This window comes from Adiantum capillus-veneris, chromosome 14 (assembly GCF_014529385.1).
Source record: "Adiantum capillus-veneris isolate H3 chromosome 14, ASM1452938v2, whole genome shotgun sequence".
NCBI lineage: Eukaryota > Viridiplantae > Streptophyta > Polypodiopsida > Polypodiales > Pteridaceae > Adiantum > Adiantum capillus-veneris.
Window position 1 is genome coordinate 69,516,120 of NC_140944.1, and position 20,464 is coordinate 69,536,583.

Sequence of the window (20,464 nt, forward strand, 5' to 3'; positions counted from 1 at the left end):
AATGTTTGCCCATCGCATTTGTGTGTCCAAAAGCTGTTTTTGAGACAAGATGTCACGATTGTGACTATGTTAACAGCAATGCATCTACTCCTAGTTGCAGATACGCGAAGTGCCATGCCAAGGAGGACCCCTGCGCTTGGATGGTCACACCCCTGTGGGGGAGCAGGAGAGAGAGCCCACTTGCTGTCCTATGCAATGAGAGTGAAGGAGAAGAGGAGATTGGCGCAGAAAGAGCACACGCAGAGAAAACGTGAGAGAGAGAGAGAGCACGTTGAATTTGGGAGAAGTCACGCTATTATTATTTTGGGCTTCACATTTGAGTGTATGAGTAAGTGACTAGGGGGCCATTCACACTTGGGCCCCCTCACTTATAAGTCTTTTTAACTTATAAGTTATAAGTACAAGGCACTTAGGCCTTTATTCCCTAACAACCTCCCACCTAAAGGCAATGTACCTTGGGAGATCAAAGAATCAGCTAACTATGATACAACAGCTGATCATGCACTTACTCATCCAACACCCATCATCTGACGGCAATATGCAAACCGCTCTGCTGGAAGACTCTTGGTCAAAAGATCTGCAGGATTGTCATCTGTGTGCACCTTGACAAGTGTAATGCTCTTGTCATCAAGCACACTCCTGATAAAATGATACTTCACCTCTATGTGCTTTGTCTTGGCATGAAAAACAGGATTCCTTGCAAGCATAATAGCACTCTGACTATCACAGTGTAGCACAGGAACCGGTGACTTAATGCCAAGCTCTTCTACCAAACGCATGAGCCACAAAGCTTCTTTGCATGCCTCAGTGGCAGCCACATACTCAGCCTCAGTGGTAGACAAAGCAACACATTTTTGCAGTCTAGAAATCCAAGAAACTGCACCTTCTGTGAATGTAAACACATATCCAGAGGTAGACTTCCTGCAATCTGGATGTCCAGCAAAATCTGCATCTGTAAAGCCATGCACAGATGTCTCACTCTTCCCAAAACAAATGCACAAGTCGTTAGTGCCTTTCAAGTATCTCAAGATACACTTCACTGCTTCCCAATGCTTTTTGCCAGGATTGCTCATGTACATGCTTACCACTCCCACCGCAAATGCAATGTCCGGACGTGTAGCAACCATAGCATACATCAAACTGCCAACGGCTGATGCATAAGGAATCTTGGCCATTTCAGCCCGCATATCATCTGTGTTTGGGCAGTCATGTGCAGTCAGTTTTACATATGGAGGCAGCGGAGTACCAAGTGCCTTTCCCCCATCCATATGAAAACGATGTAGCACCTTATTAACATAATCTCGTTGAGATAGATACAGACGCCTGTTGAGTCTATCTCGAGAGATACGCATGCCCAAAATATGATTAGCATTACCAAGATCCTTCATGTCAAAGCGATTCTTTAAGCTTTGCTGTAGTGCATCCAACTCCGTGACATTGTTACCCGCAATAAGCATGTCATCAACATACAAAATCAGCAATAGAAGAGATCCATCACTTGCCGTTTTGATATACAAACAGTGATCAGAATTACTTCTTTTGTATCCTTTAGACCTCATGAATGTATCAAACTTGTGATACCATGCACGGGGAGACTGTTTCAAACCATACAAGCTCTTCAAGAGTCTACATACTTTCTTCTCTTGCCCCTTTGACACAAAACCTTCTGGCTGCATCATATAGATTATCTCAAGCAAATCGCCATGCAAAAACGCTGTTTTGACATCCATTTGCTTTAACTCCATATCTTGAGAAGCAACCAGGCCTAAAACAAGACGTAATGTGGCAAGCTTTACAACAGGAGAAAAAATCTCATCAAAATCCACACCATGCTTTTGCTTGTACCCTTTAGCAACCAAACGTGCCTTGTACTTAGAAGAAGCATCAGATGTGACCTTGGTCTTGTAAACCCATTTACATGGCAGAGCCTTATACCCTTTAGGCAAATCAACCAAGTCCCATGTATGGTTTTTCTCCAAAGATTGCATTTCCGAAACCATTGCTTTGAACCATTTCTTACTGTCTTCCCGTTGCATAGCCTCTTTATAGCAAGACGGCTCACCACAATCAGTAAGCATGACATAGTCCAAAGACGGTTCATATCTATCGGGGGGCCTTGTCACCCAAGTAGACCTACGCACCCAATGATCCATAACAGGTGGATTTTCAGCCTGTAAACCATCAAAAACAGCAGGCTGTTCAGCCGGTTGCATCGCAACAACGGGCGGTCTAGGAGCATCAACCTGTTCCCCTACCTGTGGTGCATCAATGGCAACTTGTTGGGGCTGATTTTCAGCAGCTAATGGCTGATTTTCAGCACCATTTTCAGCATGTAAAGGCTGCTGAACATTGGGCCTTCTTGGCTGTCCATATGTAACATCTTCACGAAAAACAACCTGGCGCACTTCCTCGACCTTTGTGGGCTGTTTGTGCATGCAATTCTCATTGAAGATGACATCATTGCTGCGTATGATTTTCCGTAATGCGGGATCCCATAATCTATACCCCATTTCACCATCCTCACCATATCCTAGGAAAATGCATTTATGAGACTTTGGTTCTAGTTTGGTGCGAAGTTCACTTCGGATGTGAACATAGGCCTCACAACCAAACACTCTTAAATGTGCATATGAGGGTGGCTTGCCAGACCACACCTCCTCAGGCACCTTTCCACCCAAAGCCTTGCTAGGTGAGCGATTAATCAAGTGAATAGCTATTTGCACAGCTTCTGCCCAAAAACCATGAGGTAATGCAGCATGGGACAGCATACTCCGAACTTTCTCTTGGATAGTCCGGTTCAACCTCTCTGCAACTCCATTCTGAGAGGGATTAAAAGGAGCCGTGAGCTCTCTTTTAATACCTTTAGTAGCACAAAAGTCAATAAATGCTTTTGATACATACTCCCCCCCATTGTCTGAGCGCAAAGACCTAAGCTTCTTGTCAGTTTGATTCTCAACAAATGCAAGAAACTTCTTGAAAGTATCCAAAGCATCGCTTTTAGCACGTATTGGATACACCCACACCTTACGTGTAGCATCATCGATAAACGAGACAAAATATTTCTTTCCCCCTAAGGACAACTGTGGCATTTCACATACATCGGAATGCACTAAGTCTAACCTGTCAGACTTCAAAGAAAGTGACCTTTTGTGCGGTGTTTGACTGTGCTTACCATAAATACAGTGCTCACAATCAGAAAAATCAGCATACCTCAAACACGGCAAATAACCACAACGAGACAGAGTTTCCATTCCTCTTTTACTCATGTGTCCCAACCGGCCATGCCACAAAGAGACACTTGGCTGCTCGGTTACGGCGACAACATGGTCACGCACACTAGATACATGCAAAGGATACAAAGTGTCCGATTTACAACCCTTGGCTACAATCCGGGCCCCTTTACAAATTTTCCACTTGCTATCACCAAAAGTGGTGTGATAGCCTGCATCATCTAGCTGCCCTGTACTAATCAAACTCTTCTTGAGTTGTGGCACATGACGCACTTTGTGCAAAACAAAAGTCATACCATCAGCGAAAGAAAACTGGACACTGCCAATACCTGCAATGTCACATGCATAGTTGTCTCCCAAATAAACAGTGCCCTGCACCTCACCTGAGTACTGTGTAAACCAATCTCTATGAGGTGTTACATGAAAGGAGGCACCTGAATCAAGAATCCAAGTATGCATGTCCACATCAGAACCCATAGCAAGGGTATGTGCATCCACAGAAGAGGCATTGAGTACATCAGTGCTGTTGTCACTGTCACAACTACTAGCAACATTGATTTCCTCAATGAACACAGTGCTCTTCTTGGCATTTCCCTTGTCCTTTGCATCAGTTTCAGCACCCTTGTTCTTCTCTTTCTTCCACTCATAGCATTCACGTTTATAATGCCCTTTCTTTCCACAATGATGACACACAACATCTTTCCTACGAGATTTGCTGCGTGCCCTGTCCTTACTGTCAGATTTCTCCCTCTGTTGAGACCTGCCTCTCAAGTGCAATGCATTAGAAGACCCACCTGTGGTGTTCTTCTTGTTCATCTCTTCCATCAAGAGAGAACTCTCTACATCTGCATACTTAAGAGACGCACTTGAGTTACTAAGAGCTGTCCGGAATACATCCCAACTCTCGGGCAATGTGCATAGCAGAAAAGTAGCTTTGAACTCCTCATCAATCGTGAATTTCAGCTCTGTCAGTTGGCTGAAAATAGAATTGAATTCATTGAGGTGCACTGACATGTGCGTGCCCTCCTTCATGCGGAGATCCATAAGCTTCTTAAGCCAATACACTTTACTGGCAGCACTCTGCTGTGCATACAACTCGTCTAAACGCTTCAAATTCAGCGCCACTTCTTGTTGCATGAGGCAAGTGCACCAGAAGGTGCCACTTGGCACATTTATAAGCATTTTCCCGTTTCGGGGTTGCCGCCTAAAAATCTCCCAACCGGTTGCCCAGTTGACTTCACGGCAGAGTAAGAAAATGTTCCCTTTGTCATTCCGGAGGTAATGACGTCAACACATTTTCAGGTCCCAAAATAGCAGTTCCCTAAATTTTAGGAGATGCTGCCATTGTATCTTTCTAGGTCATCCGACCCTCTTTGTACACTGTGGCCACATCCAGAACTGAAATGTAGCCTCTGTAGCAAAGGATTCCACTTTGGCTAGTCAATGACCCCACTTGGCTAACCATAGTCTTTGTCCAACCACAACACTAACATTCATGTAACAGGTATTTCATTGGAGCTCACTTTAAATACCTTGTACATCATTTGTTTCAGAAGCCATTGTCACACTGACAATCCATTTAGCTTTGAAACTCAAGGGGTCAAGGTAGGTTGCAAACCGAAGGCTTCAAGGTAAAGTGATAACACAGTTGGTGACTCTGCAAGTTCACCTTCTTCCATCCACTTAGCATCCATTGGTGGATAGTTTCTGAACTTTACCAAGTAACGCCTAGCAACCTTGCCTTTCACTTTCCTTTCTTTGTGTGCCAAAATCTGTTCAGGGACCAAGATCTCGTCAAGTTCCTCGACTTCTGGCTGATCTTCAGCTGGCATATCTTCTGGCACATCACCCACATAGGGTCTGAGAAGACTCACATGAAACGCATTGTGAATCTTCCAACTGTCAGGCAATTTCAGCCTATATGCAACATCACTGATTATGTCGCACACTTGAAAAGGCCCATAGTAACGCATGCTGAGCTTTGGAAACAGTCTTTCCTTGCTCTTCATCTTCTTTAACCTTGCCTTTTCAAAGCGTAAAAGCACCCAATCACCAAGTGAATATACCACTTCACGACGGTGACGATCAGCTGCTTTCTTTTGCTTTGCCTGAGTCCTTTCTAAGGCCACTTTGACCTTCTTGTACATTTCATCCATGTCCTGAACATACTTATCTGCTTCAAATATCTTGTCCTTTGTATGCAGTATGGGAGGAACTTTCTTGCCACCTTCAACTATCTCAAAAGGTGCCTTGCCAGTTGATGAATGCACTGTATTATTGTATGCATACTCCACCAATGGCAAATACTGCTCCCACTTTCCTTTATGCTATGACACATAACACTTCAGCAGATCTAGGACAGTAGAATTTGCCTCTTCTGACTGCCCATCTGTTTGAGGATGAAATGACGAAGAGAATTTGAGCGTGGTGCCCATATTCTCAAACAAGCCTCTCCAGAACAAACTTGTCATGCGTGGATCACGGTTGCTAACAATCGACTGTGGCATGCCATGATACTTGAAAATATTGCTCATAAACAAGCGTGCCATCTGATCTGGCTTTATCTTCTTCCTGACAAGAATAAAATGAGCCTGTTTGCTGAATCTGCAAATAATGGTCCAAATACCATCGTTTCCTGTCTGCGTTCTCGGAAGATCAAAGATAAAATCCATAGCAATACTTTCCCATGGCTTATCTGGAATAGGTAGTGGTTGCAATAACCCTGGTGCCTTTTGCCTGTCAAACTTGACCTTTTGGCATATTAGGCATTCTCGCACAAAGGCATCCACATCTCTTCTCAATGTAGGCCAATAGAAGAATGTCTCAACCGCTTTAACTGTAGCATCGATACCACGATGCCCTGCATACGGTGGGACATGACTCTCTTCCATAACTTTGCGTCGCAATGGCTTTGTGACACACAATCTGCCATGCATCATCATGAATCCGTATTTAAGAAGATAGTGTTCATGACGTTGTCCTTGCATTAGCTGCTCAAAGAGCCTTGCAAAATCTTCATCATTTTCATACTGTTCTCTCATATCATCAAGTTCATGATGATAAGGAATTGACACAGCTGAAATTTGTGGCTTCCTAGACAAGGCATCAGCCACAATATTCTTCTTGCCTTCCTTATGCACAATCTGAAAGTGGAACATGGACAAGATATTTGCCCATCACATATGCTTCTCAGATGACTTTGTCTGTGTCAAGAAGTATCGCAAGGTCTGATGGTCCGTTTGGACAACAAAGTCTGCACCTAGCAGGTAGTGTTTCCAACTTAAGAGCGCATGAATCACAGCCAGTAACTCTTTCTCATAGACCTGCATGGTCATCTCTGGCCCTTGCAAAATTCTGCTCTCATAGGCTACTACCTTGCCATCTTGCATTAGCACTGCACCAATGCTACTACTGCAGGCATCACACTGGACCACAAATGACTTCCTAAGATCTGGCAACACAATGACTGGATCTGAAGTCATCTTTTCCTATAAGAGATTAAAAGCTGAAATCTCTTTTTGTGTCCATCTAAAGGTGACTGCCTTCTTTTGAAGAGCATGTAAAGGTGAAGCAATCTCAGCGAAATTTCAGATAAACCTTCTGTAATAGGAGCATAGTCCCAAAAAGCTTCGGACATCATGCACCGTCTTCAAATTTGGCCATGACTTGATCGCTTCAACTTTTGCAGGATCCATTCTGACACCATCCTTTGAGACAATGTGTCCCAGAAAGTGAATCTCTTCCAGAAAAAACTCACTTTTCTTTGCATTGATGAGCAACCTATGACTGCGTAGCTCTTTGAACACAATGGCCAAGTGATGCCTATGCTCCTCTTCATTCTTTGAGCAGACTATCATGTCATCAAAGAATGTACCAACAAACTGCTGGTGTGGACGGAAAATTCTGTCCATCATCCTATTGAACGTAGCAGGAGCATTTGTGAGACCAAAGGGCATCACTAAAAATTCGTAAAGGCCAAACGTCGTTCTAAAAGCAGTCTTGTGCACATCCTCTGATCTAATGCGGATCTGATGGTACCCACTCTTTAGATCTATCCTGCTAAACATAGCTGCTCCTTCTAATTTGTCCATAATATCATCAATTCTAGGTATAGGGAACCTATTCTTGATGGTATTCTTGTTCAGTGCACTGTAGTCGATGCACATACGCCATGAGCCATCCTTTTTCTGCACCAACAACACTGGAGAACAGAATGGAGATGAACTGGGCTGAATCAGCCCCTTTTCTAACAGCTCCTGTACTTGGCCCATTATCTCTTTCTGCTGAGCCGCACTAACCCTGTACGGAGGCTTATTTGGTGGGCTACTGCCTGGCACCAAATCTATCGCATGGTCCTCGGGTCTCTCTGGCGGTAATTGAGACGGTAATGAATCGGAAAAACAGTCACTGTACTGTTGTAAAAACATTGACCTTTCTTTATCTAGCACAGATAAATTTGATTCATCACAATCTGTCACTTCACGTGCAAAAACCAAGTACGCAGAAAGATGCTTTTTCATTACAGAAGTAATAGCAGAAGCTGATACAGTAGGAATAGACTCCCCTTTAAGCTTTACATCCAGAATGTGAGTCTCTCCCCTGCTCTGTACAGTGATCTTTTTGTTGTAGGCATCCATGATTCCCTGTACACGAAACAACCAAGGAATACCTAACAACACATCACATCCGTCCAGTGGCATGATGTAAAATTCTTCAGCATCTACATAGGACTGGATATGTAGACGCAACTTTCCAATGATGGGTGTCACAGCCTCTGTATGGCCAGGACATGCCAAACCTGCCTCTGCTGTATACCCCATCTCTTCAGGTCTGATTCCCAACTTTGAAGCCAATTCTGGGGAAATAAAGTTGGCTTTAGCACCTGGATCAAAGAAGATAAGCACTGTTTGATCCTTGACCTTTCCCCATGCTCTGCAAAGCTCACTTGCATCTGAATTTGGCTTGTCGCCCACCATATCTGGCACTAGACCAGCCATGGGCTTCTTTCCTTTCTTGTCTTCCTTTCCTTTCTTTCCTTTCCTTTTCAAGTTGATTCTACTGAAACATGTGGAACCTTGTGGCCTGTCCAATATATCATTGATCTTCGGTATTGGAAACCTATTCTTGATGGTGTTTTTGTTGAGAGCCTTGTAGTCAATGCACATTCTCCAAGATCCATCTTTCTTTAAGACTAACACTAGCGAACATTAAGGTGATGTATCATGCTGAATGAGACCCTTCTCTAGAAGCTCTTTCATTTGGTTCATAATTTCCTCGTTTTGGGCTTTGCTAACTTAATAAGGTGGCCGGTTAGGTGGCGTACTGCTGGGAATCAAATCAATGGTATGATCTTTAGGATGCTGAGGAGGTATCTCTCCTGGTAAGCCTTCAGAGAAACAATCCGCTTGAGCTTGCAGAAAGTCTTGTCGTTCCTTCTCAAGGTGAGACAAATTTGAGGTTTTATTGTCATCCAACTCATAATAGACTGGATTTTATTAATTTGGAAATGGCCGATGCCGATACAAATGGGACGGAGTTGCCCTTTAATTTTACATCAAGAATTATATCTCTACATTTCTCATTCTTCAAAGTCACTTCCCTCTCCCTATAGTCGACCATTGCGCTGTTCTTGTGGAACCAGGGGATTCCCAAAAGGACGTCACACCCCTCCAAAGGCATGATGTAAAAGTCCTCGTGTCCAAGATGCCCGTGACAATGCAACTGTAGTTTGCCTATGACAGGTTTAATGGCAACATCCCGTCTAGGTGCTGCTAGAACTCCCTCAGCCGCTGGTCCCATTTCCTCTAGTGTAATTCCAAGTCAAGCCGCCAATTCAGTCGAGATGAAGTTGGCCTTGGGTCCCCCGTCGAAGAAGATGAGGGCTTCTTGATCTTGTACTTCGCCCCACGCTCTGCAGAGCTCCGTACTTTTGTCCATTTGCTTAGGGTCGGTCTCCACAAAATCTGCTATCAATCCTGCTTTTGTCTTTCCTTATTTGTTCGCTCCTCTGCTACTTCGGAACTCTCTGGCTTGTCCTATGACTGATCCTTGGACACTTTGTTGGGACACCTAGCAAGCACATGCCCTTGTTCCTTGCATCCGTAACATTTACCCTCTTTGTAGTATTCCGCTCGCTGCTTTGCAGACAATCGAGGGCCTGAAGGTTTATGTTGCTTTCCCCTCTTGTTACTGTTGTTCATTTCTTGTCCAGTCCGAACTACTAAAAGCTTGTTTGTGGGGTACGTAATAGTGTCCCCGTGCATTGCAAACCCTTGCTTGGCATGTCCCATTAGTCGTTGCATGGACTCGGACTTTTGTTGCAAACAATAATCCGGTATCTCTTTAGGTAGCCCACAACAAAATCACCCAATCTGTTGCTTGAAGGTGACTTTTTCAAAAGAAGAGGCCGGTAGAAAAGTATCCCAAAATCTTTGAAGTAGACATCCAAAGTGCCCTCCTTGGTCATCCTCAGATGATTCCAAGTTGTGATTACATGGTGATGGGAGCATCGAAAAGGGAATATTCCATTGGTCTGGCAGGAAATTCGAATTGGAAAAAGGAATACGTGTAAAGATGCAAGCACAAGAATAAAGATGGGTTCTGGGAAGCTTTTTTTAAAAAGCAGAATATTTTGAAGTGTTTTCCGGGAAGAGCATATGCTTTCCCGTGAGGAATCTGTGTTTGTATTGCATTTGTGCTTGAGAACTGCATCCGGGGGGATGCCTGGAATGTGATTGTGTAGCATAAATTCTCAGCTCACTGAGTTTTATTGAGTTTTGTCCAGGTTCACACTTTTAAAGAAAAAAGTGACCGGTTATCCACTTAATAAGTGGGCAGCTCACTTAAAATAAAAACCAAGGCTCCCAAAAAAAAGACAAGTGCTAAATTGTACGGCTGAAAAAACATTATGATCTCTCACGCCAGATCTACCGCTAGCCTCCCTCCATCTCTAGTGCTACCTCTTGCCACTATTTTGGCTGGCACTGCACTAGCTATTCCTGCCCGGTGCGGGTGCCTATAAAAGCAGCCCACGTTCTCTCTTCGCGACCCAGTTTCACAAGCGCTAGTGGCAAGGAGCACCTCTGTTGGGAATCTGCCAACAATTGTGCAAAGCCAGTGCGCAAAGTTCGCTTTACCGCACTCGGAGCTACAAGTACCGATTGTGAATTCGCGATACGGGTGGTTGTTTCGTGTTCGTGCTTTTTTGCAGGTACTCCATCACGGAGAAGGAGCAAGAAGGCCTCGGCCTATGCTCACAGATTCCGGGAACAGAATCAGGAATGGTTTGTAGGGCTTCACACTCTAGGTACAGACGGAAACAGTATTGAGAGCTCGTCTCTTGGGAATTTCCCGCATGAGAAGGCATTGACCATCAAGATCGAGAATTTAGAACGGAGGGGTTACTCCGGCTCTTGTGCTTTTCAAAAGTTTCTCCCTAATAAAGATTCATCTTTGAGGGGGGGACCAGCCCATCTGCTGGTCCGAAATATTGTGCTGGTCTTCTCCTCATCTCTTTTGAGTTTATTCATTTTCAGCTGGTTGATTATTCGTGTGCGCTCTCGTTTGTGACAGCTTCAAGCAGTAAGGACTTTAAAAAAATGACAAGTTTAGGAGTATTATATATATTTTTTTGAAAACTATGAAGGGCCACTTTTATATCTAGTTCTAGTGTTCAATGCTTAGGTTTGTCAATGAAAGACCACCATGAAAGAGACTTGCTTAACTAATGAAGTTTTAGTCTATGGATGGCCTTTAGTTGCATGATTTCATAGGGCCCACAAAATGTGGTAGGGGATTCCTTACGTTTGTTTAACAGAAATTTCAATCTTAGTGTTTGCATTCCTCTGTGAGGCACACATCAGGTTTAGCTGCTTTAGTTTAGGACTTACAGTCTGTGATGTGGTATCTCTTTTTGTGCTTGAAATGTCTGTTCTCAGCTTCTCCATATACCATAAGGCAATGTGTGATTATTGTCTTTTACAGGATGGGAAGAGATCTTGCGTATGACTGCTGGTCTGCAGACCTTTTACTTGCAGCTTCTTCTCCAGAGCTTTATCGCATCAATCTGGAGCAGGTAATTTCATCTTTTGGGCGTAGATAATGTGGCGTGAGGTTTATGTCTCAATCATAATGTTTGGTCATTGCTTAACTTGTTTTGCAGGGTCGCTTTCTGGCTCCAATCAGCACACGATCTCCGGCAGTTAATGTTTTAGCGAGAAGGTTAAAGCTCTTATATTTGGCTTTTGTGCAGTTATACATAATTGATAGTGTGCTCTGTTCTTCTAATTTGAATTGAATGACCTAGACCTGTTGTTGATGCAGTCCTGTGCATGGGCTACTAGCATGTGGAGGTGAAGATGGTGCCGTTGAGTGCTTTGATCTGCGGCAGAAGGCAGCGGTTGGACGAATTTCCATTGGGGGTACAATGGAAAGTGGAGACCAGGTAGGGGTCTAGTTTTAATGACCCCCCTTTGAAGCCCTCGTAATATCAATATAGGACTTTCGACTCATTAAACTAAAACAAGAAACTCTTGATTTTTCTTATCATATACAATTTCTATATATTGGTAGACAAATATTTTATTGCAAGCTCCCTTATTCACCATGCACTGAGTTTTTATTGCAGCACTTTAGCAAGGCTACAGTGTCCTGCACGGTACAGTGTCCTTCACAGGACAGATAGTTGGACAGTTGTTACAGTTCGTTTGGTTCACACTGGACGGACCCTCTGGCTGGGAAGTGACACGTGGCAGGGTACCGGCGGTGGTCTAGTGGACATCGTGGCCAGGTCACCACCACCACTCAGTTTGGAGATAGACTTAGCTGACTGGACGCTTATGAGCCGTTGGTGGCTCTTTATGATGGTACATGTGAGTAGTAGCGGTTGGGTCAGGATCATCATCTTCTTCACCTCTGGAGCTTGGACGGAGTCATCGGGAGTGAGTGAGTCTAGACACAGAGCACGTCTTCACCATCCCTGCACATCTGAGCCTCGACATCCCCATTGTACCTGTGAGTCCTGGGCTGGAGCTGAGTGTGTTGCCACGCCAAAGTCTGTATCAGTCTTTGAGATAGTCGAGTCATATGTTCTGGTCTGCTGTTGTGTCTTTGTGAGCTCTGTTGACGTCTATTGTTTCCTTTCTGTTCAGTCTGTTTGAGTGAGATTGTCACGCACATTGCACCGAGGACCACCCACTGTAGAGAGCACGACACATTATCCGCGCTACAGGTGCTCTCATTTTGGCGATCACGGTGGGACCTCAAAGGAAGTCTCACTCTTGTGGAGATACAAATCGTGAAGCTAATTGGTTGTTACCTAGCTCCGCACACTTGCTTGCACTGTGTAAATAGTCTGCTGGTCTGGTCCTCTCTTGCCTGGTCTAGTCCTCGCCCTGGTCCAGTCCTCCTCGTCCTTCCAGCTAGGTGGTCTAGTCGCTGGTCCTGGACCAGGTGGTCTAGTCACTATCCTCACTTGTCCTGTTTTAGACCTGTGTTGTTCAGCCCACAGTTAGAGTCTTCTTGCCCAAAGCTTGGTTGGATTGGTGGTCACTGCATGACACATACAAGGCGATCAGTTGAGCGTCAAAGCGCACTACTGAGCCCTCTGAAGCACTATAACAGAAGACGACCTGTGGTATCTAGTAGAAGTCCATTAACCTCATCACCCATACCTCCACATACGACATCCCCCATTCCTTCATCCGGTTCCACATCTTCCAGATCACCTTCTCCAGCAAAGCTCTCTCCTATTCTGCTACAGCAGGCTATTGAGCAACAGGCTCAACAAGGGGCCATGGAGGCGTTGGCTAGTGTGTTGGCCAAGGTAAACATCAAGTTCCCCACCTTCAAAGGACTCTCTTCGGAAGATGCTAACGACCATGCACGGAGGTTCGTATCTCTCTGTAGAGGACGTGGTCTTAACAGAGAAGATGCTTATCTGGTACTTTTTCCATCCACCTTGGATGGCTTAGCAGACAAATGGTACAGCCAGTTTGTAGAGAATCATTTTGCAACTTGGGCAGACTTAAGACAACAGTTCTGTGCAGCTTTCAAGCCGGCTGACTACCAAGAGAAAGTGTTGGATGAGTTGGCCAACATGGTGCTCCAACCGGAGGAGACCTTTGCAGAACTTATGACGAAAACCAAGTCTTTGGTTGCCAAGCTTCCCAAGCAACCAGGTGATTTATGGTTAAGAAGTGGGTAGAGAAGGCGCTTTCCAAAACTTCTCAGCAAAAACTACGAGAGAGCCTCCGACCCGACTCTACTCTGGAGGAGTTCATCGCAGCTGCTACTAGGATAGAGGGGGCTAGAAAGCTGTTCACCAACTCCCCTCAGGTAGAGACCACCTCATCGGAAAGTCCTTCTGATCCGATAACTTCTTTACGCAGGGAACTGGAAGCCCTAAAGTTACAGAGAGCTCTTATAGAGAAGAAGTCAATCTCCCTCAGACAGGAGAAGCCCCCACATCAAGACGCTTGGGATCAAATAAAAAGAGCTAGAAGAGCTTAGGTCTCAGCAGGAGACTAAGGCTATGGTATGGTGCAGCTCATGCCGCTCTCCAGGACACCCTCCACAGGACTGTCCCCTTCGGGTTTACTGCCACTTCTGTGAGAAGTCTGGTCATGAGGACAAGGATTGCTACTACCTCAAGGGATTGCGACAAATACAGCAAAGCCTTGGTCATACTCTTCAACAAGGGACAGCTCCGGCATCCAACATGGTTTCTCCCTGTGGCCATCCACACCATATGCCACCGTTACTGACAGCCCCTCCTATTTCCGTCTTAGAGCTTTTATCATACCCATGCTCCCTCATCCCCTCAAAACTTCTATGCCTCCACCTCCAACTCCATGCACCAGGAGCAAGGACCACCTCGTCCGTCGACTCATCCTTTGAATCGGCCCATTTTATGCTACAGATGCGGGGAATATGGGCATTATCAAAGCAAATGCCCCCTACCAGAAGGGTCCCTCCTTGCCGTCATTGCCCTGAAACGAAGGATCACTACAGTAAGGATTGCCCTAAACTTCGTGCATCCACAGCTTCGAACTCAAGTCAAAGCCAGAATGAGTTTGCCTTTCCCAAGCTCAATTTGATAGCAGTGAGCACCGTTTCTCAGCCGCCCCCTTCTACCCACGTGGGTACCCCTCAAAATAAACCGCCGCAGTTGGCAGAGGAGCCATCGAGCGTCCTCACCCGGGCCCAGAGAGCCACTCTCGGTCTTAGCATTCCATCAAGTTCAACTCCCCCACACATTCTCACACCAGTGGATACCCTGCCTGCAGCTGTTAACAAGCCATCCCCCAGTGCCATGAAAGAGTCCAAATCTTTGCTCTCCGATATTGATGAAGCTTTTTTGGAAGCAGTTTCCGATCTGCAGAAGATCAAGATACCAGAGGAACAAAAGGTAGAAAAAGAGAAGCTTACAGCAGAGACAGTCTTGAAGAACACTTTCCAACAAGTGTCCCTCTATGGCACGTTGCAGCTAGATGAAAATTTTAGAAGTGACACCCTTGCTGTTGTTCAGTCACTTTATCCTGGAGCAGGTCCTAGTCCGGGCACCTCCCAGTGCGACCATCAGAGTCCTATATGATATCCAATCCCGCTGCTCCACTCACTGATTATAGAAGCCCTCACCTGACAGTGTCCGTTTTAGGTCGGCAATTCTCAGGAGTGATAGTGGATGGTGGATCTGGCATCAACCTGATGCCCGAGTTCACTATGTTAGCTCTAGGTCTACAGCCTACTCGCCCTGCTCCCTTCACAGTTACATTGGCCGACCAGCGGACAGTCTACCCAGTGGGCATAGTTGACAATGTGCCTCTGCAAGTACAAGACTTTACTTTTAACTTGGATTTTGTTGTGGTTCGTCTTCCCCAGGTTGAGGGTGGATTTCCTTTGCTCATTGGAAGACCATGGCTGCGACACACTAAAGCACTTCATGATTGGGGAAACGACGCAATGTGGATACATACTTCTGGCTTCTCGATGCAACCCATTCTCTTAGAAGGTGGTATGGATCCCGAGGTGCAGCAAGTTTCTTTGTCAATAGAAACCAAACATGAACAAGAACAGCCTATTACACCTGAAGGGTCAGATGAAGATCTGCTCGAGTGGTTGGAGGCTACCAAATCTATGCCTTGCTATGGAGTCTCTATTCACTCTTGGCCTGAAGATACACCCTCTTTAAATGTTTCCACAGTCACTAAACCTAATGTGCCAGCTCAAGAGTTGAAGGTCACAGAAGATACTCCTGATGCGCTCTCGGTGAAAGCCCTCTTGATGAAAGCAGTTGAATTTGGAAAGCTTATGAAAAAGTATATAAGCGGGAAGAAATCTCCCCTATAGGAGTTCACCACCCCTCAAACATCAACCCCTGGGGTGTCTGCTTCCCCGACCAGAACAAAGCTCTCCTCTGCATCTAGCAAACTCCCTTCACAGAGCCCGTCCTACAGCATGAATTCCAAGATCATGGTATCTGTCTTGGTCATGATAATTGGGTGCTTCTTATTTGCCCCTAGTCCACCTCATCCCCTCGCCCCTAACCCTCGCCCTACCCTCCCCCTCTCTCTACGCCTCGCCCTACCTCCTCTCCCACTCGCCCTCGCCCCCTCACTACCCCTCGCCCTAGTCCCTCACCCTACCCCCCTTTCCCCCTCACCTCGCCCTAGTCCTTTCCCCTCACCCCCTCGCCCTCGCCCTAGTCCCTCACCTCACTCCCTCACCCTACCCTCCCCCTCTCCCCTAAGTCCCTCTCCCCTCTCCCCCTCGCCCTTGCCCTCGCCCTAGACCCTCCCCCTCACCATCTCGCCTAGTCCCTCCCCCTCGCCCTCGCCCTAGTCCCCCTCTCCCTCGCCCTACCCTTCCCCTCACCTCCTCGCCCTAGCCCTACCCCCCTTTCCCCCTCGCCTCGCCCTAGTCCTTTCCCCTCACCCCCTCGCCCTCGCCCTAGTCCCTCCCCTCACCCCCTCGCCCTACCCTCCCCGTCTCCCCCTAGTCCCTCTCCCCTCTCCCCCTCGCCCTCGCCCTAGACCCTCCCCCTCACCATCTCGCCCTCGCCCTCGCCCTACCCTCCCCCTCACCTCCTCACCCTAGCCCTACCCTCACCCCCTCGCCCTACCCTCCCTCTCATCTCCTCGCCCTAGCCCTACCCTCACCCCCTCGCCCCTACCCACCCCCTCTCTTGCCCTCGCCCTCGCCCTCCCCCTACTCGCCCCTACCCACCCCCTCTCTTGCCCTCGCCCCTGCCCTCCCCCTACTCGCCCCTACCCACCCCCTCACACTCGCCCCTACCCTCCCCCTACTCGCCCCTACCCACCCCCTCACACACTCCCCCTACTTGCCCCTACCCTCCCCCTACTCGCCCCTACCCACCCCTCACCACTCTCGCCCCTACCCTCCCCCTACTCGCCCCTACCCACCCCCTCACACACTCTCACCCCTACCCTCCCCCTACTCACCCCTACCCACCCCCTCTCTGCCCTCGCCCCTATCTAGCCCCCCAACCACCCCTTTCCCCCTCGCCCCTACCTAGTCTCTCCTCCCCCCTCCCTCAGCCCTACCTAGTGAGCATATCACTTTGCTGTGGTGGAGCCTCATTTTGTTGTGCTAGTTGGGATTCTTGGACTAAAAAATCATACTGGGATCCTGCCTATTCAAAGGCTTAAGGCAATTGCAAGCAGTGCAGTGTTTTTAACACCATTTTTGAGGCATGTAAGGTCATGGTTGGGCCTCACACTGCTTCACGAAAGATGTACGGAGGCGGTGCCTAGTGGTTTTCTTTCACACTTTTTTCAGTATTCCTCCCACCGAGACGGTGAGCGGTCTTGTGGCGGGCAACCTATAGCAGGGCTACAATGTCCTTCATGGTACAGTGTCCTTCACAGGACAGACAGTTGGACAGTTGTTACAGTTGGTCTAGTTCACACTGGACGGACCCTCTGGCTCGGAAGTGACACATGGCAGGGTACCGACGGTGGTCTAGTGGACATCGTGGCCAGGTCACCACCACCACTCAGTTTGGAGATAGACTTAGCTGACTGGACATTTATGAGCCGTTGGTGGCTCTTTATGATGGTACATGTGAGTAGTAGCGGTTGGGTCAGGATGATCATCTTCTTCACCTCTGGAGCTTGGACGGAGTCATCGGGAGTGAGTGAGTCTATACACAGAGCACATCTTCACCATCCCTGCACATTTGAGCCTCGATATCCCCATTGTACCCGTGAGTCCTGGGCTGGAGCTGAGTGTGCTACCACGCCAGAGTCTGTATCAGTCTTTGAGATAGTCGAGTCATATGTTCTGGTCTGCTGTTGTGTCTTTGTGAGCTCTGTTGACGTCTATTGTTTCCTTTCTGTTTAGTCTGTTTGAGTGAGATTGTCACGGACATTGCACCGAGGACTACTCACTGTAGAGAGCACGACACATTATCCGCGCTACAGCACTATGTTTCTAAGTAACTTTAAAATCTAAAGATTGGTTATTATGCAGTGTGTAGTTTTTATGGCTACACTAAGGGAAAATTTCATCATAGGAGTGTATAAGGTACACTTTTCAGACTAGACAATCAGGGCTCGAAAATTTCTACTGTCTTTTCAGTTTGTGCATATGTACAATTTTTTAGTGGGGAGTGCATCTTCTGTATGTGCCTATGTAGAGAGTTTGTCACTTGCGTGGCGGTGTGTGAACACCTAATGACCCTTTGGTTCGAGGGTTGGGAGTTTTTTGTTTTCTTTTGAGAGGAGGCCAACCCCTAGGCTCACCATATTGCATAGTTACCGGGGAACGCCCCCTAGCCCCCGTTCCGGCGTTCCGGGGGGCAGTTCCCTTCCCGAACGTTCCAGAACGTCCCGGAATGTCTGACGTTCCGGGTGGCCAATGCAAACTGGAACGGCCGTTCCGGAACGTTCCGAAACGCCCCCGAATCGTTCCGGAATGCCCCTAGAACGGCCAACGGCTACAAACAAATTTGGCAAAAATTGAAGTAAATGTTTGGGCTTCTTTTGAAAGTGCCCTCCCCCTTTCTCTTCACAAGCTAATCCTCAAGGCTCAAGCTCTCTCCCTCTCACTCTCAAGATCTCTCCCTCTCAAGACTCACTCTCTCAAGGCTCAAGGCTTCAAGCCTTCAAGCTCTCTTCCTCTCCCTCTCTCTCTCTCTCTCTCTCTCTCTCTCTCTCTCTCTCATCATCTAGTCATAGCAAGGTTGAATGGTCTTCAAAATGAGTTTTTTGTGAGTATTAGAGTCAAAGCACTCTAATACTCCTTGTATTTAAACACAAGGAGCTAAAAATTGCACTATTTGGGTGTTTTTTATACCTCCCGTTCCGCGACGTTCCCGTTCCGGACCCCTAGCCGTTCTCCCGTTCCGCGTTCCGGGTAACTATGCCATATTGTAGGCGTGCAACTTATCATGTTGTAGGGGGTGGATTTCCTGATCTCATGAGGCTATTGGTAAACTGGCAATCACTCCCTTGAGAAGTGGTCACGCAGAAAACTACTATTATAGTTATGCATCACTGAAGTTTTAGCCCATCTATTAGAAAACCATCATTTAGGTATTTTACCTGTTTGGAATTTCTCAAAATCAAAGTGAAGTTTACTTAGTAGGTACCTAAGACTACCCCTGCCCCCCACTGTAATCATCTTCTCACTCCGCAGTCTTTACACTAGACAGCATGGGCATTTGATGGAGAGGTTGGATTGTTTCTACATAGGTCCCTGGGAAACATCTTATGGAGATTCCATGACAATTGGCCTGGAACTGACCTTTCTGATCATGCTCTGGTTACTATGCACATCCGGTTTTGTTACGTCCCCAGACATACAGCAGGCGCCCATCCTGATGTCTGGGGACGTAACATGTTACGTCCCCAGACATCAGGATGGGTGCCTGCTGTATGTCCAGCGACGTTACAGGTTTGCCATTCGATCGGCTATGAGGAGAGGGCTTGTATTCCCGATTTAATTAGTGGGATCTGTCTTTGTGTCGACCCGGCTGATTTCTTTCTCCGTATCTTTGTTAGTGGAGACCTATCACGCTCATGTCCCCTATATATGAAATCTTGCCTCGGATGATTAGTACCTGGTTGCAGCTTTTTGCCTGATCCCATCCGTGCGTCATAGACCAGCTTTGGTCAGGACGGATGCATCCTCAACAATATCTTCACCTTTCATAAGTCAGTAGAGTAGGCGATACAGTCAAGACCAGCAACTTGCTATCATCCTTCTCATATTCAGAAGGTGTATGATCGTGTTGACTGGGATTTTTTAGAGGGTACCCCTGGAGGATGGGATTTCCAAAGCGGTGGGATTGTTGTTTGTGTTGCATCACTTCAAAGATCTTTTCTAGTGCAGATACCATTGGTGGGTTTATAGGTGTGTGCTTCAGCTTATCTCGATCGTCGTGTTAGGGCTGCCCTCTTGCCCCATACTTCTTCCTGTTCTATGACAGTCAGTGTGCAACACTTCTGGTTTTTCGTCTGGTTGTGGAGATACAGGGACAGAGTTCCCTTCTCACGCAACCCTGGCTCCTCAATAGGCGCCCCTAGCAATATTTTCTTATTCCATTAAAATTTCAGCATCTCTGCAATCAAGCTCTCGTGGAGAGACGTCACTCCAAAGCTGGGAGTTCTAACCTATGATCTATTCGTGCGGCAGAATATCTGAGATAAGTGTGGCAGTAGCCCATGCAACCGAGCCACTTGGCTGGTTATGCCTTCTGCAACTCGGTCCCTTCTTCCACTAAGTATGCAGCCCACAACATCCATTTGTGCAGAGCATAGTTGCCTCTTGTATGGGTCGCCTCCCCTTAGGTGTCCTGCTATGGATGGAGGGCACGTGTCCACTCGCCATGCAAATAATGCGTGTTTGTTCTCCTCAGGGTGGTCTCGTACGGTCACGTACGTTTTGTCCACGTACGAAGACGTACGGTACTCATCGAACTAGAAAATTTTATGTCGTACGACATGGTTACGTACGTTCAAAAATAAAAACATGCAATTCTTAACCCTAGATTTTAGACTTGGGACAATTAGACAATTGATTATCACATTGGACAAGAAGGCAACTTGCAAGTGCCAAGTGCTGACACTCAAGAGTTGAGAATCAAGACAATGAGACACAATGGGCAATGAGACAATGAGACAATCAAGCAATGAGAGAGAGGGAGAGGGAGAGAGAGGAGTCTAATGGAATCGAAAGCAATGTGTGTGTGTGTGTGTGTGTGTGTGTGTGAG

The 20,464-nt window shown here is 46.8% G+C and overlaps 1 protein-coding gene across 1 annotated transcript in view; it reads left to right on the forward strand.

Annotated features, from left to right (window-relative positions):
* The window catches only part of EDA7 (embryo sac development arrest 7), a 100,200-nt gene that overhangs the window by 52,826 nt on the left and 26,910 nt on the right, over positions 1–20,464 (forward strand). The window contains exons 5-7 of the mRNA XM_086528719.1: positions 11,214–11,304; positions 11,392–11,450; positions 11,553–11,673. Of these exons, the coding sequence (XP_086384845.1) occupies positions 11,214–11,304; positions 11,392–11,450; positions 11,553–11,673 (271 nt within the window). The remainder of the gene's footprint in view (positions 1–11,213; positions 11,305–11,391; positions 11,451–11,552; positions 11,674–20,464) is intronic.